Source organism: Thalassophryne amazonica, chromosome 9 (assembly GCF_902500255.1).
Source record: "Thalassophryne amazonica chromosome 9, fThaAma1.1, whole genome shotgun sequence".
NCBI classification, from domain to species: domain Eukaryota; kingdom Metazoa; phylum Chordata; class Actinopteri; order Batrachoidiformes; family Batrachoididae; genus Thalassophryne; species Thalassophryne amazonica.
Window position 1 is genome coordinate 103,437,517 of NC_047111.1, and position 24,404 is coordinate 103,461,920.

General features: G+C 41.3%; 1 protein-coding gene and 1 pseudogene across 1 annotated transcript; one reads left to right on the plus strand and one right to left on the minus strand.

The window, feature by feature from the left end:
- Window positions 1-674: 674 nt before the first annotated feature.
- Window positions 675-1,337, plus strand: LOC117517997 (speriolin-like protein). Its single transcript, XM_034179112.1, has one exon. The coding sequence runs from the start codon at window positions 675-677 to the stop codon at window positions 1,335-1,337; it is 663 nt and encodes a 220-aa protein (XP_034035003.1).
- Window positions 1,338-4,848: 3,511 nt separating this feature from the next.
- Window positions 4,849-7,930, minus strand: LOC117517998 (annotated as a pseudogene).
- Window positions 7,931-24,404: the final 16,474 nt, after the last annotated feature.

Sequence of the window (24,404 nt, forward strand, 5' to 3'; positions counted from 1 at the left end):
ATTGAGCATGTTTGGGATGCTCTGGACCGGCGTATACGACAGCGTGTACCAGTTCCTGCCAATATCCAGCAACTTCGCACAGCTATTGAAGAGGAGTGGACCAACATTCCACAGGCCACAATTGACAACCTGATCAACTCTATGCGAAGGAGATGTGTTGCACTGCATGAGGCAAATGGTGGTCACACCAGATACTGACTGGTATCCCCCCCCAATAAAACAAAACTGCACCTTTCAGAGTGGCCTTTTATTGTGGGCAGTCTAAGGCACACCTGTGCACTAATCATGGTGTCTAATCAGCATTTTGATATGGCACACCTGTGAGGTGGGATGGATTATCTCAGCAAAGGAGAAGTGCTCACTATCACAGATTTAGACTGGTTTGTGAACAATATTTGAGGGAAATGGTGATATTGTGTATGTGGAAAAAGTTTTAGAACTTGAGTTCATCTCATACAAAATGGGAGCAAAACCAAAAGTGTTGCGTTTTTATATATATATATATATATATATATATATATATATATATATATATATATATATCTCAGTGTAAAAGCTTACTAAATCTTTAAAGCTTTGTGACATCATTTGAGGAACATGTGTAAAGTTCAAAACAGCTTTGTACCTTTAATGTTGTGAGTGCTCTTTATTCTTAACCTGGATTTCATTCTAAGATGAAACCAGCAGCTAGCTCCTCGGGAAAAATACCCAGTGTGTACAAAGACACCTTGGATGAGAGTGAATTCAGAAGAGGACTGGAAGAGAACCGAGACCATGTGTGTTCATCCCCAGTCAACTTCAGATCTTTCCTTCAGAATTCCATGCACACTGAGGCAGAGCATGAACCCCTCCCACCCGATACGTCTACCGATGTCAAGGACTCAGAAAGGCTGTTGGGAGAGATTGCCTTCCAGCTGGATAGAAGGATTCTGCGCCACATCTTTCAGGGTCAGAGGAGGCATTATGGTTTCAATCTGCTGAATATCCCACAGAAGATCATTGAGGTCAGCACACACCCACTGACCGGTAAAGTCGATGAAGGATATCAGTGTTATCTTTCACAGAGGTACCATGACCTCATGGAAGAGTTGACCCATCTTAGATACAAACCAACACTTCACCCAACCTTCAGTGAATTTATCATCAATACGTACGGGATCCTGAAGCAGAGGCCTAATGCGGTCAGTACGGAAATGATGGACTACAATCATCCCGACTTTCTGAAGAAGGTGATAGAGACCACTGCCCAGAGTAAACTCAAGAAGGACATTTTGGTTTTGCTGGACTGCCTCTGTTACATGGCCCAAAAGGACAGGAACCCACTTCTTCTCTATTAGTTAAGACCATCTACCCCATCAGCCAATCATTATCTCACAGACACACACACCTTTTTTATGAATTTGAAAAGTGAGAACAATTCCTCCACAGTTATGACAGAGAGAGAGAGAGAAAAAAAAAAGCACTGTTCATTGCTTATCTTTTGGATCATTTTAAATCAAACTGTCAACTTGTTACTGAAATACAAAAGACAGGAAATGTATTTATTTTACACATGGGCCAATAGATCGTCAATATATTTTTCTTCATTCAATAAAATAATATAAAAAAACAGGTGTTTGCATTGTCAGGCTTATACGGTACAATTCTGTCTAAAAAACTGAGGCAGCAAGTGCGATGAATTTACACAATGATGCAAAAACATTTTCATAGTACTCTATAAAATGTGTTTTTAAGAAATAAAATGTGATGATCAGGTGTCTTTATGAGCAAATAATGGTTTACTGACACAGAATTCACGGAAGGTGCTGTGATCTTTGTGGGATCAGAGTGTACCCTGACTGTAATGCATGTCATAGTTTGGGTTTTGCAATTTTGTCCTGAATCAAGACAGTCTCTTGTCGTCACTTCCACAAAAACTAAAAACATGGCGCCAACCTCGTTCGTGTAGACTGATAAGGACTCTGAATTACTTCTAACCGTAGTTTTAGAATACAAAGTTAACATATATGCAAACAAAAAGCGCCTGGACAATGGACAATACCAACACTTTGAGAGCAGCCATGTACCCAGACGTTTAATACTGCCATGAACACTCCTGACCAGTAGATGGCAGTAGCGGCCTTGAAAAAATGTCAAAATTCCAGATAATCCGTGTCTGCTACATTTAAGATGTGTGGAATTTAACAAACGCAAATACACTAACATCTATAAACCCAGAGAATATATTCACAAGAGTTTTAGGCACTAGAGTTTAATGCTGTTATCTGTGGACCCTGAACAGAGTGTCTGAAATGCATTTGTCCTGTCGTGAACGTCTGAGATTACTTTATGCTACCCATAATATATATATACATATATATATATATATATATATATATATATATAATATATATATATATACATATACATATATATATATATATATATATATATATGTATATATATACATATATATATATATACATATACATACATATATATATATATATATATATATATATACATATACATATATATATATATATATATATATATATATATATATATATATATATTTGCACTGCTTCTTTTCTTTCTAGTTACCAGATCTCTCATGCTGATCTAAGATAGAAGTGCATAACATAAATAGGCAGGCTCTATGTTGTTTGTAAAGATAGCATATGCTAGCAACAGGACTACGTAACTTTAACTGGAACAAAATAATAATTGCAAAATACTAATTGCATTTTTGGAAGCAGCTGCAAATAACCTGGAATATCAAGAACATACATGTCATTACATGACAAGATCAGACTAGATGGCAGCATAAATAGGCCTCCGACAGAGTCTAAGGCTCCAAACATAACACAATTTTGATTTCAAATATTCATAGTCTGTTTTTGTTGTTGTTTTTGTTTCTTGTGAAGGTAAGTATCAATTTTAGCCTGCAAAAATATATAGCAAAATTTAAATAATTGGGGTTTTGACCTTTATGACATTGAAAATGATCTTAATAGTCAAAATTGACATTAGCATACACCCACATTTTCTTTGTCGTAGGATGATTAAATGATCCAGCACAGATGCTGAGCATTAACAAGAAATTGCCACCAAAAAGAAAAAAAAAAAAAAATTCGACGGATTTCCCATGTTTGGCTGGTGTGCTAACACTCAGTCCACGCAAGCAAGACTATTATAAAAAGCATCTTTAATATTTTTCCCTGCAAGGGATAATCCCTGAAAAAACATTGGTGTCTTTTTGTCAAGAGGTAACTTAAAATCCTCCTCAACACTACACTACTACACTTCAAAAGTCTGTGCTTCAGAGAGTCTGCTTTTGTAAGGTTCATATTATAAAGCGAGGGCACAAAATGAAGAATGCCATGATGAATAGTACGAAATAACAAGATGTTCTTGATTCCTCAGGAGGCATGAATGTTGACTCCTAAGGAATGTAAAAAGAAAACGTCTCATGTCTCATACCGTATGTATGACCCAGTTTAACTAGCTGTCACTAGCATAATATATACACAACAAAAATATAAACGCAACACTTTTGGTTTTGCTCCCATTTTGTATGAGATGAACTCAACGATCTAAAACTTTTTCCACATACACAATATCACCATTTCCCTCAAATACTGTGCACAAACCAGTCTAAATCTGTGATAGTGAGCACTTCTCCTTTGCTGAGATAATCCATCCCACCTCACAGGTGTGCCATATCAAGATGCTGATTAGACACCATGATTAGTGCACAGGTGTGCCTTAGACTGCCCACAATAAAAGGCCACTCTGAAAGGTGCAGTTTTGTTTTATTGGGGGGGGATACCAGTCAGTATCTGGTGTGACCACCATTTGCCTCATGCAGTGCAACACATCTCCTTCGCATCATCCGTGAAGAGAACACCTCTCCAAAGTGCCAAACAGCAGCGAATGTGAGCATTTGCCCACTCAAATCGGTTACGACGACGAACTGGAGTCAGGTCGAGACCCCGATGAGGACGACGAGCATGCAGATGAGCTTCCCTGAGACAGTTTCTGACAGTTTGTGCAGAAAATCTTTGGTTATGCAAACCGATTGTTCCAGCAGCTGTCCGAGTGGCTGGTCTCAGACGATCTTGGAGGTGAACATGCTGGATGTGGAGGTCCTGGGCTGGTGTGGTTACACGTGGTCTGCGGTTGTGAGGCTGGTTGGATGTACTGCCAAATTCTCTGAAACGCCTTTGGAGGCGGCTTATGGTAGAGAAATGAACATTCAATACACGAGCAACATTTCTGGTTGATATTCCTGCTGTCAGCATGCCAATTGCACGCTCCCTCAAATCTTGCGACATCTGTGGCATTGTGCTGTGTGATAAAACTGCACCTTTCAGAGTGGCCTTTTATCTGGAGCACTCGTAGGGTGCAAACCTCCGCCAACACTAGTTTCTAATTCCACAAATTTTACCTTGGAAACTTTAAGGTCACAATCCTGTTAGAAGTGGCTTTTCAGAAGCTTAAATATAGATCAAAAAGCACTTTACAATGTTCATAATAATCAAATATCCGCTAAATCCACTATACAGATCAAACTTAGTCTACGTATTCATTAAGAGTGCCTGGCTGCCTCTACTGGTGGTTGGCTCTCACTGCGGTATTGTATCACTTCCTGTTCCGGAGCACAGCGGTGTTTTGCTGTATCTGTTAGCTGTTTAATCTGCACAGTTAGATTGATCTTGTAACATACATCAACTAGTGATGCATCCTGGACACATCAGTGATGTTACCCGGGATCACAGAGTGTTTCGGGTCTTCCAAACATCATACACTCTCCTCCGGGTGATCCAGCCAGGGGTGATCAATCCCCCAGCTTGTGTCCAGGAAGCACTACCCTACCCACGGATCTCCTCGCCTGATCCACAGCCACCTTGAGGCAACCTCTGCCGCCTCTGTGGCTTCCTTAATGGCTCTATGCTTGTTGGCCCCAGTGATGCCCAGGATGTTGTAGACCCTGCAGAGGGACTGGCCTGCGAACCCTCTGCATTCCACCTCAATGGGCTCACATCTTGCTCGCCATCCGTTGTGACGACACTCCTCCAGCAGATCCTGGTACTTGGCCCTCCTCCTCTCATTGGCCTCCTCGATGCGATCTTCCCAGGGGATCGTAAGTTCTAGGAGCACCACCTGCTTGGAGCTCACTGAGGTCAGCACCACATCTGGCCTTAGAGATGTTTTGGCTACATTCTCTGGGAACCTTAATTGCTTTCCTAGGTCCACTTTCAGTTCCCAGTCTTGTGCCGATGCTAGAAGGCCAGCAGAAGAGGTCCTGGTGGCAGCTGTTGGTTCTTCCCCAGCTCTGATGAAGGAAATGGTCTTCTTCACTGGGCGAAGACGCTTGCACTGCGTAATCCCCATGCAGATGGTGTTTGCTATGGCCTTCAAGACCTGGTCGTGCCGCCAACGGCAGCGCCCCTCGCTCAGGCCTCTCGGACAGCAGCTCAAGATGTGCTCCATGGTCTTCTGGCACAGAGCACACACTGGAGACTCCACCTTCCCCCACAAGAACAGGTTGGACGGACTTGGCAGTACGTCATAGACAGCCTGGATCAGAAATTTTATGCGCTGGGGCTCGGCTTTCCACAGCTCAGTCCAAGTGACTTTACGCGCCGCTGCCTGCTCCCATCGTGTCCAGGCTCCCTGCTGCCACATTCCCACCATCCTGCCTGCTCTCTCTTCTTCAACTATCGCTCGCACTTCCTCCAGGAGTAGTACTCTTATCTTTCCCCTTTGCCTTGTCGTAGCGAGGTGTTGTCCTGCAGCCCAGGCCTGCTCTTCCCTGCACCACTGTCTCCACCAGAGCTCTGTGCCGCAGCCGTGATTTGGCGACATCTACGGCCTCTGCTGCCCTCCATTTCTGCCCGGTCCTGACTTCTATCCCAGCCTGAGAGATTTTTGGGTCACATGACTCTGTATTGCAGCACCTCCCTAGTGGGGCTCACCGTGAATTCCTCATTCAAGCTGCTGATGGGGAGCTTCAGCATGTTGTTTTTCCCATACAGGGCGATGCTGCTCAGACTTCGCGGCAGACCCAGCCACTTCCGCAGGAACATTCTCAAAGCCTTCCACTGTGGAAATCGGTACTTCGTACACTAAAAGGGGCCAGAGAATTCTTGGGAGGATACCATGCTGGTACACCCAGGCCTTGAACTTGCCCGGGAGACCTGACTTGTCCATGGTGGTTAACCAACCTTCTAACTCCTGGTTGGTTGACTGGATGGCTGCTGTATCTTTCAGGCTGCAGTCAAAAACCTTCCCCAGGCTCTTCACTGGCTTTTTGGTGATGGATGGAATCTGGGTGCCTCCAAGTGTAAAGTGGAACTTGTTGGTAACCTTTCCTTTCTTCAGCACAAGGGATCTGGATTTGCAGGCTTGAAGGTCATACGGGCCCAGGTGCTTAGTTCCTCCAGCCCCCTCAAGATCCACCTGCTCCCTGGGACATTTGATGTTGTCACAGTCAGGTCGTCCATGAAGGCCCTGATGGGAGGTAGCCTGATGCCGGACTTACTTAGGGGCCCTCTGCACTGAACCTCGGCAGACTTCGCCAGCATGTTCATGGCGAGTGAGAAGAGGATCACTGAAATTCATCCAGTAATAATTCCCTTCTCCAACTTATGCCAGTTCGATGTTGTGGACCCTGCTGAGACCCTCAGACTGAACCTGCTGTAGTAGTCCAGAATGAGGTCTCTAAACTTGGCTGGAACATAATGCCAGCAAAGTGCCTCTTCTACCAGCTTGTGAGGTATGGACCCATACGCATTTGTGAGGTCCAACCACAGCACGACTAGGTCACCCTTGTTCTCTCTGGCTTCCCTTATCAGCTGGGTGACTGCCCCGTTGTGTTCTAGACACCCCGGTATCTTTGGGATCCCTCCTTTCTGGACTGAGGTGTCAATGTAGGAGTTCCTCAAGAGGTAGTCTGTCAGACGCCTGGCGACAATGCTGAAGAATAGTTTCCCTTCAACACTGAACAGGGAGATGGATCTAAACTGGTCGATGTTCTTAGACTCTTCTTCTTTTGGAATCCATACCCCTTCTGCAAACCGCCACTGTTCAGCAACCTTTACTCTCCTCCAGAGCACCTTCAGGATCCTCCAGAGCCTGTGGAGTAACTTTTGGCAGTTCTTGTACACCTTATAAGGTACCCAACTAGGTCCTGGGGCTGAGCTTGATCTTGTCTTCTTGACCACCTCTTGGCTCTCCTTCCAGCTGGGCTCCCTCCCATCAAAGTCCAGCATTGGTACAGGTGGGTCAATCAAGGCCTGGCAGTGGCCCAACTCTTGCTCCCTGCATGTATCTGCGAGGGTTGCAGCCAGGTGGCGGTCAATCTCTGCTTTAGGGCAGGTAAGTTGGCCGCTGCGCTTCTGCCACAGCAGCTGTTTTGTAAACCCAAACGGATTTGCTAGAAAGGCAGTGCGCTTCCTGGCTCTTTCCTTCCTCCTCCTCCTATGCCACTCAGCCCTCCTCAAGGTCATGAGCTTCTTACGGAGTATGCTTCACAGCTCTGCCAGAGGTCCCCTCTGCTTCTCATTTGCCTCCTTGAACCGCCGCTTCAGGACCTTCAATTCTTGCTTGAGCTGCTGGATCTTGTTTGCTCGGTTGCTCTTGGTATAGGGAAGCTTTACCACCTTCTTCTCCTCCAGGCCGAATCTCTCAGTTGCTAAGCTGATGATGATGGTAGTCATGGTCTGGAGACGTCGATCGACTTGCCCCTTGGCTGTTGCTTCCAAGATGGAATTGATGTCTTCATCAAACTGGCACCATTCCTGCTCCTTATTTGCTTGGGGCCATTTAACCCGACGATGTTCTGGTGGTCTGTGTGGGTTTGGTGTTTGTGACACCTGGAGGTTCTGAGCACTGTGGTTTGACTCCGGGCCTAGCTCCTCCTGCATCTCACCAGGGGGGGTCCCTGCGCGCTATGACACCTGCACCATCTGCACACATCCCATCTTGGCCTGGTGGATCTTCAGGCCACGTAGGTTTTTGCACACTTTGCCACAAAAGCATTCTGCACTTATTGTCGTGTTTCCATTGCCTAGTATCGTCATTCCTTGGTCCGTCCGAGTAGGATCCTCATCCTCCCCCCCTCTTGGGGATCCCTGGGGGTATTTCTAGTATTTGGCGACTCTGTTTTGAGAAATGTGAAATTAGCGACACCAGCAACCATAGTCAATTGTCTTCCGGGGGCCAGAGCAGGCGACATCGAAGGAAATTTGAAACTTCTGGCTAAGGCTAAGCGTAAATTTGGTAAGATTGTAATTCACGTCGGCAGTAATGACACCCGGTTACGCCAATTGGAGGTCACTAAAATTAACATTGAATCGGTGTGTAACTTTGCAAAAACAATGTCGGACTCTGTAGTTTTCTCTGGGCCCCTCCCCAATCGGACCGGGAGTGACATGTTTAGCCGCATGTTCTCCTTGAATTGCTGGCTGTCTGAGTGGTGTCCAAAAAATGAGGTGGGCTTCATAGATAATTGGCAAAGCTTCTGGGGAAAACCTGGTCTTGTTAGGAGAGACGGCATCCATCCCACTTTGGATGGAGCAGTTCTCATTTCTAGAAATCTAGCCAATTTTATTAAATCCTCCAAACCGTGACTACCCAGGGTTGGGACCAGGAAGCAGAGTTGTAGTCTTACACACCTCTCTGCAGCTTCTTTCCCCCTGCCATCCCCTCATTACCCCATCCCCGTAGAGACGGTACCTGCTCCCAGACCACGAATCACCAGCAAAAATCTATTTAAGCATAAAAATTCAAAAAGAAAAAATATAGCACCTTTAACTGCACCACAGACTAAAACAGTTAAATGTGGTCTATTAAACATTGGGTCTCTCTCTTCTAAGTCCCTCTTAGTAAATGATATAATAATTGATCAACATATTGATTTATTCTGCCTTACAGAAACCTGGTTACAGCAGGATGAATATGTTAGTTTAAATGAGTGAACACCCCCGAGTCACACTAACTGCCAGAACGCTCGTAGCATGGGCCGAGGCGGAGGATTAGCAGCAATCTTCCACTCCAGCTTATTAATTAATCAAAAACCCAGACAGAGCTTGAATTCATTTGAAAGCTTGACTCTTAGTCTTGTCCATCCAAATTTGAAGTCCCAAAAACCAGTTTTATTTGTTGTTATCTATCGTCCACCTGGTCGTTACTGTGAGTTTCTCTGTGAATTTTCAGACCTTTTGTCTGACTTAGTGCTTAGCTCAGATAAGATAATTATAGTGGGCGATTTTAACATCCACAAAGATGCTGAGAATGACAGCCTCAACACTGCATTTAATCTATTGTTAGACTCGATTGGCTTTGCTCAAACTGTAAATGAGTCCACCCACCACTTTAATCATATCTTAGATCTTGTTCTGACTTATGGTATGGAAATTGAAGACTTAACAGTATTCCCTGAAAACCCCCTTCTGTCTGATCATTTCTTAATAACATTTACTCTGATGGACTAACCAGCAGTGGGGAATAAGTTTCATTACAGTAGAAGTCTTTCAGAAAGCGCTGTAACTAGGTTTAAGGATATGATTCCTTCTTTATGTTCTCCAATGCCATATACCAACACAGGACAGAGTAGCTACCTAAACTCTGTGAGTGAGAGATTATCTTGTCAGTAGTTTTATATCCTCATTGAGGACAACTTCGGATGCTGTAGCTCCTCTGAAAAAGAGAGCCTTAAATCAGAAGTGCCTGACTCCGTGGTGTAGCTCACAAACTCGCAGCTTAAAGCAGATAACCCATAAGTTGGAGAGGAAATGGCATCTCACTAATTTAGAAGATCTTCACTTAGCCTGGAAAAAGAATCTGTTGCTCTATAAAAAAAGCCCTCCGTAAAGCTAGGCCATCTTACTACTCATCACTTATTGAAGAAAATAAGAACAACCCCAGGTTTCTTTTCAGCACTGTAGCCAGGCTGACAAAGAGTCAGAGCTCTATTGAGCCGAGTATTCCTTTAACTTTAACTAGTAATGACTTTGATTTTCGTTGCTAATAAAATTTTAACTATTAGAGAAAAAATTACTCATAACCATCCCAAAGACATATCGTTATCTTTGGCTCCTTTCAGTGATGCTGGTATTTGGTTAGACTCTCTCTCCGATTGTTCTGAGTTATTTTCATTAGTTACTTCCTCCAAACCATCAACATTTCTATTAGACCCCATTCCTACCAGGCTGCTCAAGGAAGCCCTACCATTAATTAATGCTTCGATCTTAAATATGATCAATCTATCTTTATTAGTTGGCTATGTACCACAGGGTTTTAAGGTGGCAGTAATTAAACCATTACTTAAAAAGCCATCACTTGACCCAGCTATCTTCGGTAATTATAGGCCAATCTCCAACCTTCCTTTTCTCTCAAAAATTCTTGAAAGGGTAGTTGTAAAACAGCTAACTGATCACCTGCAGAGGAATAGAATTTAAAATAATTCTTCTTACTTATAAGGTTTTGAATAATCAGGTCCCTTCTTATCTTAGGGACCTCATAGTACCATATCACCCCAATAGAGCGCTTCGCTCTCAGACTGCAGGCTTACTTGTAGTTCCTAGGGTTTGTAAGAGTATAGAATGGGAGGCAGAGCCTTCAGCTTTCAGGCTCCTCTCCTGTGAAACCAGCTCCCAATTCAGATCAGGGAGACAGACACCCTCTCTACTTTTAAGATTAGGCTTAAAACTTTCCTTTTTGCTAAAGCTTATAGTTAGGGCTGGATCAGGTGACCCTGAACCATTCCTTAGTTATGCTGCTATAGACTTAGACTGTTGGGGGGTTCCCATGATGCACTGAGTGTTTCTTTCTGTTTTTGCTCTGTATGCACCACTCTGCATTTAATCATTAGTGATTGATCTCTGCTCTCCTCCACAGCATGTCTTTTTCCTGATTCTCTCCCCTCAGCCACACCAGAAGACTGCCCCTCCCTGAGCCTGGTTCTGGTGGAGGTTTCATCCTGTTAAAAGGGAGTTTTTCCTTCCCACTGTCGCCAAGTGCTTGCTCACAGGGAGTCGTTTTGACCGCTGGGGTTTTTCCGTAATTATTGTATGGCTTTGCCTTACAATATAAAGTGCCTTGGGGCAACTGTTTGTTGTGATTTGGCGCTATATAAATAAAAGTGATTTGATTGCACCTCATTGTCACAAATGAGAGTGATTGAAGCATTGTGATTGAGATATAATCACAATGTACATCAAATGGACTTTTTAGTATTAATTTCAAATGTCCACAGAATCTACAATCTGAATCACAGTTTTGTCAAGCAATGGTGAGTGCCAGTCAAATATGAGTGTTAATGGGGCATGTTTGATTAAGATATAATGTAAAATATACATTAAATGGGGGATTCAATGTGACATTTAAATGGCCACAAAATATGTAATCTGGATCAGATCAAGATCAAACTTTGTCAGTCAATACGGGATACCATTGTACATAAGGCTTTCAAATATGAAATAAATTTGATCTTTGTTGACAGAGTTATGAATTCTTGAAAATTCATTAAATGTTAACGATAGGGATTTTTCCAATTTTCCAAGACTTTCCCTAACTTTGCCCTTTGACGTTGAAAATTTAATCACTTCTTGCCCATTAGTATATGACTCTTCAGTAAAAATGTCATAACGATATATGAAAAATTGTGGCCTCCAGGCTGTTCACAAACAGGTGCAATAACCTTCTCCAACTTTGTTGATGGAGGTAATAATATAATATTTGTGTGGAGGTTTCTATATACAGTGAGGAAAATAAGTATTTGAACACCCTGCGATTTTGCAAGTTCTCCCACTTAGAAATCATGAAGGTCTGAAATTTCCATCTGAGGTGCATGTCCACTGAGAGAGACATAATCTAAAAAAAACAATCCAGAAATCACAATGTATGATTTTTTAATAATTTATTTGTATGTTACTGCTGCAAATACGTTTTTCAACACCTGTGAAAATCAATGTTAATATTTGGTACAGTAGCCTTTCTTTGCAACTACAGAGGTCAAACATTTCCTGTCGTTTTTCACCAGGTTTGCACACACTGCAGCAGGGATTTTGGTCCACTCCTCCATACAGATCTTCTCTAGATCTTTCAGGTTTGGAGTTTCAGCTCCCTCCAAAGATTTTCTATTGAGTACAGGTCTGGACATTGGCCAGGCCACTCCAGGACCTTGAAATGCTTCTTACAGAGCCCCTCCTTAGTTGCCCTGGCTGTGTGTTTGGGGTCGCTGTCATGCTGGAAGACCCAACCATGACCCATCTTCAATGCTCTCTCTGGTGAACTTCAAACGGGCCTGGACATGTGCTGGCTTGAGCAGGGGGACCTTGCTGCCCTGCAGGATTTTAAACCATGACAGCATCATGTGTTACTAATGTAATCTTTGTGTCCCAGCTCTCTTCAGGTCATTGACCAGGTCCTCCTGTGTAGTTCTGAGCTTTCTCAGAATCATCCTTACCCCACAAAGTGAGATCTTGCATGGAATCCCAGACCAACGGAGATTGACAGTCATCTTGTGTTTCTTCCACTTTCTAATAAATAATCATAACAGTTGTTGTCTTCTATCAAGCTGCTTGCCAGTTGTCCTGCAGTCCATCCCAGGCTTGTGCAGGTCTACACTCTACAGCGGGCTTCTTAAAGAAAATTAACAGGTCTGTGTGAGCCAGAATTCTTGCTGGTTGGTAGGTGTTCAAATACTTATTTACAGCAGTAACATGTAAATAAATTATTTAAAAAATCATACATTGTGATTTCTGGATTTTTTTTTTTTTAGATTATGTCTCTCACAGTGGACATGCACCTCAGATGGAAATTTCAGACCCCTCCATGATTTCTAAGTGGGAGAACTTGCAAAACCGCAGGGTGTTCAAATACTTATTTTCCTCACTGTAAATTCATTTGTACCAAGCTCACGTGAAACAATCACTTACATTTTATGGATATAAAGCCTGACTCGTGCAGACAGTTGCTTGTCTAACTTCATAATTCACCACTGGAAGTATGGTAAGTGCTTGTTTGGAACTGTCCTGCTTATCACTGGCTTTCTGTGGCAGAACATCAAGCTTAGTTGATTAGTCAACTCAACTAATTCTGTCTTTTTACAGTTATTTGTCATGATATTTCTTTGGTTCAAACATCATGGGTGAATACATCATGACAAACATCCTTCTTACCTGAATGTTGTGCTATTGGCTCATGCTGAAACTGCCCAACTACCATGTTGTACAACCCCTGGCAAAAATTATGGAATCACCGGCCTCTGAGGATGTTCATTCAGTTGTTTAATTTTGTAGAAAAAAGCAAATCACAGACATGACACAAAACTAAAGTCATTTGAAATGGCAACTTTCTGGCTTTAAGAAACACTATAAGAAATCAAGAAAAAAAAGATTGTGGCAGTCAGTAACGGTTACTTTTTTTAGACCAAGCAGAGGAAAAAAAATATGGAATCACTCAATTCTGAGGAAAAAATTATGAATCACCCTGTAAATTTTCATCCCCAAAACTAACACCTGCATCATATCAGATCTGCTCGTTAGTCTGCATCTAAAAAGGAGTGAACACACCTTGGAGAGCTGTTGCACCAAGTGGACTGACATGAATCATGGCTCCAACACGAGAAATGTCAATTGAAAAAAAGGAGAGGATTATCAAACTCTTAAAAGAGGGTAAATCATCACGCAATGTTGCAAAAGATGTTGGTTATTCACAGTCAGCTGTGTCTAAACTCTGGACCAAATACAAACAACAAGGGAAGGTTGTTAAAGGCAAACATACTGGTAGACCAAGGAAGACATCAAAGCGTCAAGACAGAAAACCTAAAGCAATATGTCTCAAAAATTGAAAATGCACAACAAAACAAATGAGGAACGAATGGGAGGAAACTGGAGTCAACGTCTGTGACCGAACTGTAAGAAACCGCCTAAAGGAAATGGGATTTACATACAGAAAAGCTAAACGAAAGCCATCATTAACACCTAAACAGAAAAAAAACAAGGTTACAATGGGCTAAGGAAAAGCATTCGTGGACTGTGGATGAAAGTCATATTCAGTGATGAATCTCGAATCTGCATTGGGCAAGGTGATGATGCTGGAACTTTTGGTTGGTGCCGTTCCAATGAGATTTATAATGATGACTGCCTGAAGAGAACATGTAAATTTCCACAGTCATTGATGATATGGGGCTGCATGTCAGGTAAAGGCACTGGGGAGATGGCTGTCATTACATCATCAATAAATGCACAAGTTTACGTTGATATTTTGGACAATTGAAAGGATGTTTGGGGATGTTTCAAGATGATAATGCATCTTGCCATAGAGCAAAAACTGCAAAAACATTCCTTGTAAAAAGACATAGGGTCAATGTCATGGCATAGGGTCAATGTCAACGAGTAGATCTGATTTGATGCAGGTGTTAGTTTGGGGGATGAAAATTTACAGGGTGATTCCATAATTTTTTCCTCAGAATTGAGTGATTCCATATTTTTTTCCTCTGCTTGATCCAAAAAAGTAACAGTTACTGACTGCCACAATTAATGCATGTGCACAATGCGGTATAACCCGAATCGTGGTAAGGGCTCCTATAAGACATTTTTTTACAAGGCATTTGACATTTAAAGTGCAGATTTACTTCAGATTCTCTTGCCTTTCCACAAAACAGTCATGTTTCCAGCCAGCCCAACCAAGAAAAACCCCGTGGTGGCGCCCGTGCATGATGACAGTCTTGATGTCTGCCCCCAATCTGTTTTTGTTGCTAGATCGAGGACAAACACGAGCATTGTTCTGTCCCAGTTTCTAAGACAAAAACATTAACTTGTTTAAAATTGGAATAAGAAGTGTTGCTTACACAACTGAAAGTAACACTCAGTGACAACATCACAATATTACAACAAAGTCTGAATCACTGCACCATGTAATTGACTTTGTCTGCTCAGTAAAATTCAGGGCAGATCTCTGTTGAACATGTGGAGACACAAAAGTCTGTGTGCTGGGGAGCGTTTGAGAGGATCCCTACATAATTGAATAAAGTTGTTAAAACAGAGAAAAGCTACACAAAAATCTCAAACTGGTGGTTATTAATTAGATGGAGCGCATAATTGTAAAGACTCGCTGAGCAGACAACAAAGTGTTTAATGGAATTAAATTAGGAATTTACCCGGGAGGTAATAATTCTTATCTGGTTTCGACAAAATCCCCTCCAAGCAGCGATGCTGCTCGTACATGTGCATACACGTGTGTGCGTGCCTGCAGCAAACGCTACATGAACAGCAGCTGCAGAGTTCCTCACAACCTGATGAAGTCTATCATGTGAAGATGTGCATGAAGGAAAAATACCGGTCTGATTTCTTTAAGGAGATATTTGAAATTTTATGTTTAATTAATGCATCATACTGTATAATATTGACTTTTTAACTGCAACTCCAATAAAACAGCATCATGAATTTCAGTGGAACGCCAAGTAAAAGTGCACAATATGAAGATGTGCAGGAAGGAAACTGATTTAAATAACTGGACTTGTGTTGCTTTGTAAACATCATATTTGACAATTATATGTAGAAGTTGATCGGCTTGCAAATTCAGATGACCACAGATTGATATTAGGCTATGGAAGACTATTAAATTTGGGAGGTGATCCAGATTTCAATTTGTACGCTTCACTTTGTCAGATTTTGAGAATTACGTCAAAACTACTTAATGGATTTTCATCAAACTTTGCTATTAGGCCTTTGAAGACTCCACTAGGTTTTGGAGATGATCTGGATCCGGTGTCGCTGACCGAACAGTCCCCTTTAAAAATTGGTTCGACTCTGAGTCTAACTGTACACCCAAAGCGATCAAAGGGAATAATGTGATTATCAACCATCAGATGATAAAGTAAACCCTCTTAAATCATTGAAAAAGTCAGTTTTAAGCAGAAATGAGGCAATAATCGCTGCTACAGATACTCCGCAATGACAGATCACCCCTCCGTCTTTTATTATGAAATAATGCTGAATTTATGTGGAAATGATTGTTGTATAAAAGCTTCTTTTATCAGTCTGAGACACATGACTTGAGTGCAGTTTTAAGCAGAAATGAGGTGAATCACTGCTGACGCTCAAAATAGGGGAGCAGGTAAGTTTGATTTTTGGCCAGAATTTTTCATTTGGTGATACAAGCATCAGATTTGTCATGAATGTTCTTCATAAATTGGTGTTTCAGAAAAAAGTGCAGGCCACTTGAAAATCCAATATGGCGTCCAGGTAGGGGTCAATGAAGAATTACACAGGGGTCAAATTTTTAAAATGCTCCAGTCATGTTGAAAACTATACCACATTATTTGGCTGATCATAATTCCAAAAAGGTATAGTTTGGACTATGACCACCGCTGGACTGATAGTATTGCACACCGGGCATTTGGCCGCTGGCCTGATGGCCTACGGATTTTTTTTTTAACGAAGTAAAGCGAGCTGTGAGCTTTTCATCCGCATTTTTTTTTTTGTAGCAGCTACGACTCGTCACCTCTTAAAGCGCGGTAATAACAGCACACCTGCACTGAGCTTTACAGACATTTTTATGCTCTTTTCCTCCTTTATTTAGAGCTGAGCTGCTCCGTATCTGGACGTTAAAACAGCTGATCCTCTGCGACGCGTCAACAACTAACACTATTTTCCACTCAAATGCACCTAAACTCTCTTTCTGAGGACCACATGATGTGAAAACGCAATAAAACTTTCTGACCTGTAAATCTGGTCCTGTTTTCTGCATAAACGCCAAAGCAGGGGCGAATCCAGATGGAATGGGGGTGTGGAGCAAGGATGCTCCCCCCTCACAACACCCCTAGATTAAAGGTCCAGTTTTGAAGCCTTTTTTTTACTACAACTACTAATACTACTTAAAATAATAATTTCGACAAATAAAATGTTTAGAGAATATTTAAATGTTAGAAAGAATTTAATAGTTACATTTATTAATAATGTAGGTTAGAAATTACAAGTTTTACTGTTACAGTGCTGTCAAAAGTCAAATATGAGGTCAAGAAAGAGGTCTTTATTTTACTTTTATAAAACAAGTATATATTTTCATTGAAGTCAAGAAAGGGTGACTATAAAGTGAGGCGGGGACCACTACGGCCATGACGGTAAGTGAAGGTTAACTCCAGCTATTAATTGATGAACAGCAACCTAACTTGTTCATAAATCACACATCTGTGTGTGAGAGAGACATTCTATCTTCTGGTCCAAAGTGCTGTCTAACTGGGTCACTCAGATATGAATTAAGGTTGGATATTATTTTCGTTCGTGCTAACTCTGCCAGTCACGTAACCTAGCCTAGCAATGTAACCTGTGCAAATGGTGTGCATGGCTAGCTACCATGCTGTCACCGCCAGGTTGTGTCTTTATTCTGTTTGTGTGACGGTCGTCGGTCATACGAAGTATGCTATTTTACACAGTCTGTGGTGCGGTGGCGTGGTATAACGGCGTCCCTGTCTAAAATGTATTTTCCTAAGTCCTGGCATAATTTCACATACCTAACATTTTACTTTAAATTGAGAGTCACTCTAAGCTGATTAGCAACACAAATTGGTAATAAAAGAGATCCTTGATCCTTGCTGTTACTTGTAGCGAGATAGACAACTGTCTCCATCTTGTGGCCTTTTTGTGTATTGCAGTTTCAAAAGTTTAACCTTTTTGTCATTGGTCCAGTCATTTCTTGCTTTATATGATGAATTGTATCACACAAGTAATGATATATTATTTATAGTATAGCCTACAGTATTTCTATAACAAATGTTTTTATATAATTTCTATTTCTAAATAGAAGTAACAAGGCTGAATGAAATGACGGCTTATGTCTAAAAAGTGATGTGACCTACTGTCAATAGATCGTACTTTTGATAAGCCTATGATAACTGTATTTCGGGAGAACCTTTCATAATGCTTCATAGTGTTAAAATGTATGTGTCTCCTGGTGCATATTGATCGGTTAAGGGACCAAAAAACAAACAAAAAAAAACACACTGTCACAGCAGGCTTAATTTTTTTCCCCTTCGATACCTGGTGGTGGCCTGGTCTTGGTTAAAAATGCCCGGCCTGAAAAATTTCCCCAGTCCAGCCCTGTCTATGACTGAATGTTATGGAGTAAAAACAGCAAGAATGGTGACAAAAGGTCAATTTCAGTTTGCACAGGGGTCAAAGGTTAATGCTGCTCCAATCTTTGTAAAATGTGATGCAAATTGATTGAGTTAATAGGGTTTTAAAAAGAAAGTTTGCACCATGTGTCTTGCTCAGTTGTCACATTACAGAGTAACATATGTCACATGCCATAGAATCCAATGGACGTCGACGTTGTTTGACACGTACTTTGCAAACCAAGCATTCAACACAGTCAGAACTATTCCATTTATTAATCCTATTAGCTCAACCAATAATTTGCACCACCTTTTACCAAAATTGGAGCAAGTTTAACTTTTGACTCCAGTACAAACTGAATTTGCCCTTTGTCACCATTCTTGTTGTTTTTATCCCATAACATTCAGTCATAGATAGTCCAAACTATACCTTTTTGGAATCTTTGTCATCTGACACATGTGGTATAGCTGTCAATATGATTGGAGCATTTTTAAATTTTGACCCTGTGTAATTCTTCATTGACCCCTACCTGGCCGCCATATTGGATTTTCAAGTGGCCCGCACTTTTTTCTCAAACACTGATTTATGAACAACATTCATTTCAAATCTGATGCTTGTATCACCATTTGAAATATTTTTCCACTTATCTGATGCACTAAAAATGATGCATGCGGCGTGAAGGCAGGGTGGACCGATTTTTAGCAGGGAGACTGACACCAGATTTCACTTTGTACACTCAAGGATTATGTCAAAATTGCTTCACAGATACATCACAATGTAAAACCAACATCAGGAAGACACCACTGTTTCAGCTTGTGAGTTAAATATCAGAATGGAACATCTTGATCAGTCGGACTGTTCTGGATCAGTATGCAATTATTAGACTGTTGTGGAATCCAGATCCAGATTAAAGTTCGGGTCACCCTTGACGGATGCCAGAAATCAAAGATTGCTCTTGTTACACTAGTTTTTTTGCTATGCAGTTCATGGTTAGCTTTTGAAAAATCTGATCATAATCAGGTCTTGTGTTTTAAAATTTAGATTGCTATCAATTTGCTTGTTTAAATATTTTAAGCAATGAAATGTAACTTTCTCAATGTGTACCAATATGCAAGACCAATCACCCATAGGAGGGCAAAATAGACTGTCCGGGAAACTTTCCGGTACGACGGAGAAATATATAAAAAAAAAAATAAATAAATGGTTTTGTGCACAGGATCTGCCACACTTTTGATATCTCCCAGAAGACACTGCTTTCATTTTCATTAGGAGGCTTTTGTGTCTGTTGGAACAAAAAAAAGGCATCAAGCAGCTCAGAAGAGTAGATTCCTCAATGAATATTCAAGACCCTGTCACTTTAAAGTTCTGTATGCTAAATGTTTTTCCCCACATTGCTCCTCGGAGCTTCAGTTGTCAGTATCTGCAGGGAGAAGCTCATTGCAGAATATATATGAATTGGGGCTTAGAAGAGTTATGAAAGGCTTGTAAGCTACTGGGTAGTACTCCATTTAAAATTCTATGAAGGCAGCCAACACCACTGTCAGGAAAAACGTCTCCCAAAATGTAAGTTGATTCCAGAAACAGAAATGAGCCACCAGCTGAGAGTCAAAGGAGTTGGTGGACCGATGTATCCTCATTTTCACTCTTATCCTCGAGGTGGCGATAGCCTTGGGAATCACCATGGTGTGCCTTCATGAGATTCAGTCCACACTTTTATGAATAGGACAAAACATTGTGACAGCTACCATGTGATGCAATTGGAGATCCTGATTTATAGGTCCTTCTGACAGAGTAGTGGACCAGAGGCCGGATGTGTGGGCAGAATGTCTCTGAGGCCTAGATGTGAAATCTGGAACGGAGCAAACAGTGGAGTTCCACTGTGTTTGGACCAATATTGAGAGAAATTTACACAATTTCTTCAGAATTCCAGTAGCTCCCACAAAATGGAATTCTAAATCTTGGCAATCCATCAGTATAAAAATGGCTGTTAGCAGGTTTCTTTATATTAAAATGACTAAAACTGCCATTTAAACCATGAAAAACATAAGAAAGCAAAAAATATACAAATTAAAACAGTGGCACACCATGAAGTATAACAAGCAAATCAATTTCAGAGCCAGTATTTTTAGAAAAGTCAGGTGATGGTACATGAACATTTTAGTCATTGTATACATCTTAGACTTTATTGTCCCCTGCCATTAAAAAAAAATGGGTGTGTGTGGGGGGGGCAATGAAATGGAATACGTCCGTGTGTGTCATGTTTTGAGGGCTCTAGATTTCCCTCTTACCCCTTGCATACATAGTACACACCCATACTATATTGTACACAGACACAGACATATGACCTTGGCCCAGGTTTTCAAGGTCAACCAAGATAATAGCCTAGAAAGACACCACCTGACCCCAGATTGTCACTTTCGCTCTCCAAATATAGTGCAGCAGATAAACAGTCCTTCACATGGTGATACAAGCATCAGATTTGGTATGAATGTTCATAAATCATTGTGAGGAAAGCGCTGGCCACTTCAAAACCCAATATGGTGGCCAGAATTTAAAAATGTTCTAATCATATTAAAAGCTATACCACACTGTGTCTCTGATCAAAGATTCCCAAAAGGTATAGTTTAGACTATGACTGAATGTTATAGAGTAAAAACATTAAGAATGGCGAAGGTTAATTTCAGTTTGTACGGGTATCAAAAGTTAACATTGGTCCAATTTTGGTAAAAAAAAAAAGTGGTGCAAATTATTGGTGGAACTAATGGGATTAATAAATGGAATAGTTTTGACGTCCATTTGATTCTATGACATGTTACCCTGTAATGTGACAATTGAGCATGACACATGGTGTAAACTATTCCTTTTAAAAACCCTATTAACTATCAATAATTTGCTTCACATTTGACAAAATTTGGAGCAATTTTAACTTTTGACCCCTGTCAAAATTGTTGCCGTTTTTACCCCATGACATTCAGTCATAGATAGTCCAAACTATACCTTTTTGGAATATTTATGATCAGACAACTAATGCGTCATACTTTAATATGATTGGAGCATTTTTAAATTTTTGACCCATGTAATTCTTCTTTGACCCCTACCTGGCCGCCATATTGGATTTTCAAGTGGCCAGCACTGTCTTCCTCAAACATTGATTTATGATGAACATTCATGCCAAATCTGATGCTTTTAATCACCACGTGAACAATTCTGGCCAAAAGTCATCCACTTCTTCAGCTTACATTTGTATTTAACACCGCTAGGAAACATGCATCCTGACTCACTTGACTGTATTTGACCTTGGACCTCTTGGGGAAAGAGGCACTGTCTGACCCCAGAAATGGTCATGTTTGTTCTGAAACATTATGACTAAAGTATTTTGTACTCCTAGAGACCTTTACTGGCACCCATATTTATCACTTAAGGCCCAGGTCACCCAACAGAATGGCTTATTCATTTCATTTGTCACCATGATGTATCAGCATAACAGGCAGGGGACCTCAGCTGAGTATAGGCTTGTTTCTATCAAGCTAAGAAATACAAACAGTATGGTACTTTGTGGTAAATCTGTCTCGAGGAGGCAGTTCTTAAAAACTGACTGACTGTGAAGGAAGGACACTTGTGAGGAAAGCCACCAAAACACCCAGAAAAATCTAGAGACAGGTTTCTGTGGCTGTGAGTGGACAAATTGCGCACAGTACAAGTTTTAAGTGTTGCATCACTAGTGGTCATGGTGGCAAGGAGCAGAGAAGGATTTTCATAAAATAAAACAGATCAAGTCTAGCCTTGTGTCTCATATTAGTGCAGCGGAGAACAGAAAATTTACAGAGGGATCTGTTACAGTTGGCAACCATAACCAGAGTCAGATGTACTCCAAATGCAGGACAGCCAGATACAGGGATGGAGAAATAATTGGACACCACTCACGATCAAGGTGCAGACCAAACTTAGGTGTGCACTTAAGTATAGACACGAACCTTGGAATCCTCTTCTTCAAGGTGTGGCAGTAACCCAGGACTCTCTCCTGGAAAGTGCAGATAAACCAGGCATCTAAACGTGCATGCAGGAACTCAGGTATCGCCCTTAGGATCGGAGATGCTCAGAGTCAGGTTACTTTGTTTTTTCTCCATTGCTAAGACACATTTCTCCAAAGCTGCTCTTCTTTTCTCTAAACTGAACACAAAACCCAGTTTTCAAGCTACATTCACAAAACCCCAGACTCTTCTTGCAAAACCAAACTTTCACCTCAAAACAGTTCAATCTGTTCTCAAAACAGAACTATGTTGTCAAATCGTGCCCTGAGTCAATCAAAATTCTACTGAGCAGTCTCTAAACACTAGAGAGAGAAATAGAAAATAAAAAAGCTCAGGACGAGAAGCTGTAGAAATAAATGTTTAGTGTTCACTGTTGGCTAAATGCATGTTGCAAAACGAAAAAACCTGTTCATTTAGCACTTGTACATAGTAAAAAGTGCAAATAACAGAAATCGTGCATTTAGCACTTGTATACAGTAAGCCTATGTAAAAAAGTACATAAATATACATGGAATACTAGGCCTACAAACAGACTAACCCTCCATTACAATACTACAGTACATTGACAGTGATGTACTGAAACATGTATTTACTTACAGTAATTCCTGTCAACATTTACATACATTGTCAAAAGGTAATTTACCTGTTGTCTAAATCTTGGGATTCTGGTGGGCACAGACACACAGTGAATCAACTGATGTTTGGTTGGACCCTTTGTCCAGCTTCCCTCATGCTCATACCTTGGACAAGAACACGGTCAATCACAGTAGCTCTGATTTCATCAGAGCTTACTGTTCATCTTCACTGACCACCTCTCACACCTCTCACACCAACTCCTCTCAGATTTTCTATCCATTCCATGCTCTTTGAACTGCCTTATACATGTTCCCTCACATCATTAGACACAAGTGTGATCAGTTTTGGGTTGTGTTCAACACCAGTGCTTTAACTGTGTTTGACTTTTGCCACCTGTGCTCACCATTATGCAACACAGGTGCATCACAACGCAAATGTGTTGGCAAGTTGTGTCTAAACAAGTGAAGAGTGCTTATGGTTTTGCCAAAAATCAATTTATATAGCACCAAATCACAACAAACAGTTGCCCCAAGGTGCTTTATATTGTAAGGCAAGGCCATACAATAATTACGTAAAAACCCCCAACGGTCAAAACGACCCCCTGTGAGCAAGCACTTGGCGACAGTGGGAAGGAAAAACTCCCTTTTAACAGGAAGAAACCTCCAGCAGAACCAGGCTCAGGGAGGGGCAGTCTTCTGCTGGGACTGGTTGGGGCTGAGGGAGAGAACCAGGAAAAAGACATGCTGTGGAGGGGAGCAGAGATCGATCACTAATGATTAAATGCAGAGTGGTGCATACAGAGCAAAAAGAGAAAGAAACAGTGCATCATGGGAACCCCCCAGCAGTCTGCGTCTATAGCAGCATAACTAAGGGATGGTTCAGGGTCACCTGATCCAGCCCTAACTATAAGCTTTAGCAAAAAGGAAAGTTTTAAGCCTAATCTTAAAAGTAGAGAGGGTGTCTGTCTCCCTGATCCGAATTGGGAGCTGGTTCCACAGGAGAGGAGCCTGAAAGCTGAAGGCTCTGCCTCCCATTCTACTCTTACAAACCCTAGGAACTACAAGTAAGCCTGCAGTCTGAGAGCGAAGCGCTCTATTGGGGTCATATGGTACTATGAGGTCCCTAAGATAAGATGGGACCTGATTATTCAAAACCTTATAAGTAAGAAGAAGAATTTTAAATCCTATTCTAGAATTAACAGGAAGCCAATGAAGAGAGGCCAATATGGGTGAGATATGCTCTCTCCTTCTAGTCCCCGTTAGTACTCTAGCTGCAGCATTTTGAATTAACTGAAGGCTTTTCAGGGAACTTTTAGGACAACCTGATAATGAATTACAATAGTCCAGCCTAGAGGAAATAAATGCATGAATTAGTTTTTCAGCTTCACTCTGAGACAAGACCTTTCTAATTTTAGAGATATTGCGCAAATGCAAAAAAGCAGTCCTACATATTTGTTTAATATGCGCATTGAATGACATATCCTGATCAAAAATGACTAAGATTTCTCACAGTATTACTAGAGGTCAGGGTAATGCCATCCAGAGTAAGGATCTGGTTAGACACCATGTTTCTAAGATTTGTGGGGCCAAGTACAATAACTTCAGTTTTATCTGAGTTTAAAAGCAGGAAATTAGAGGTCATCCATGTCTTTGTAAGACAATCCTGCAGTTTAGCTAATTGGTGTGTGTCC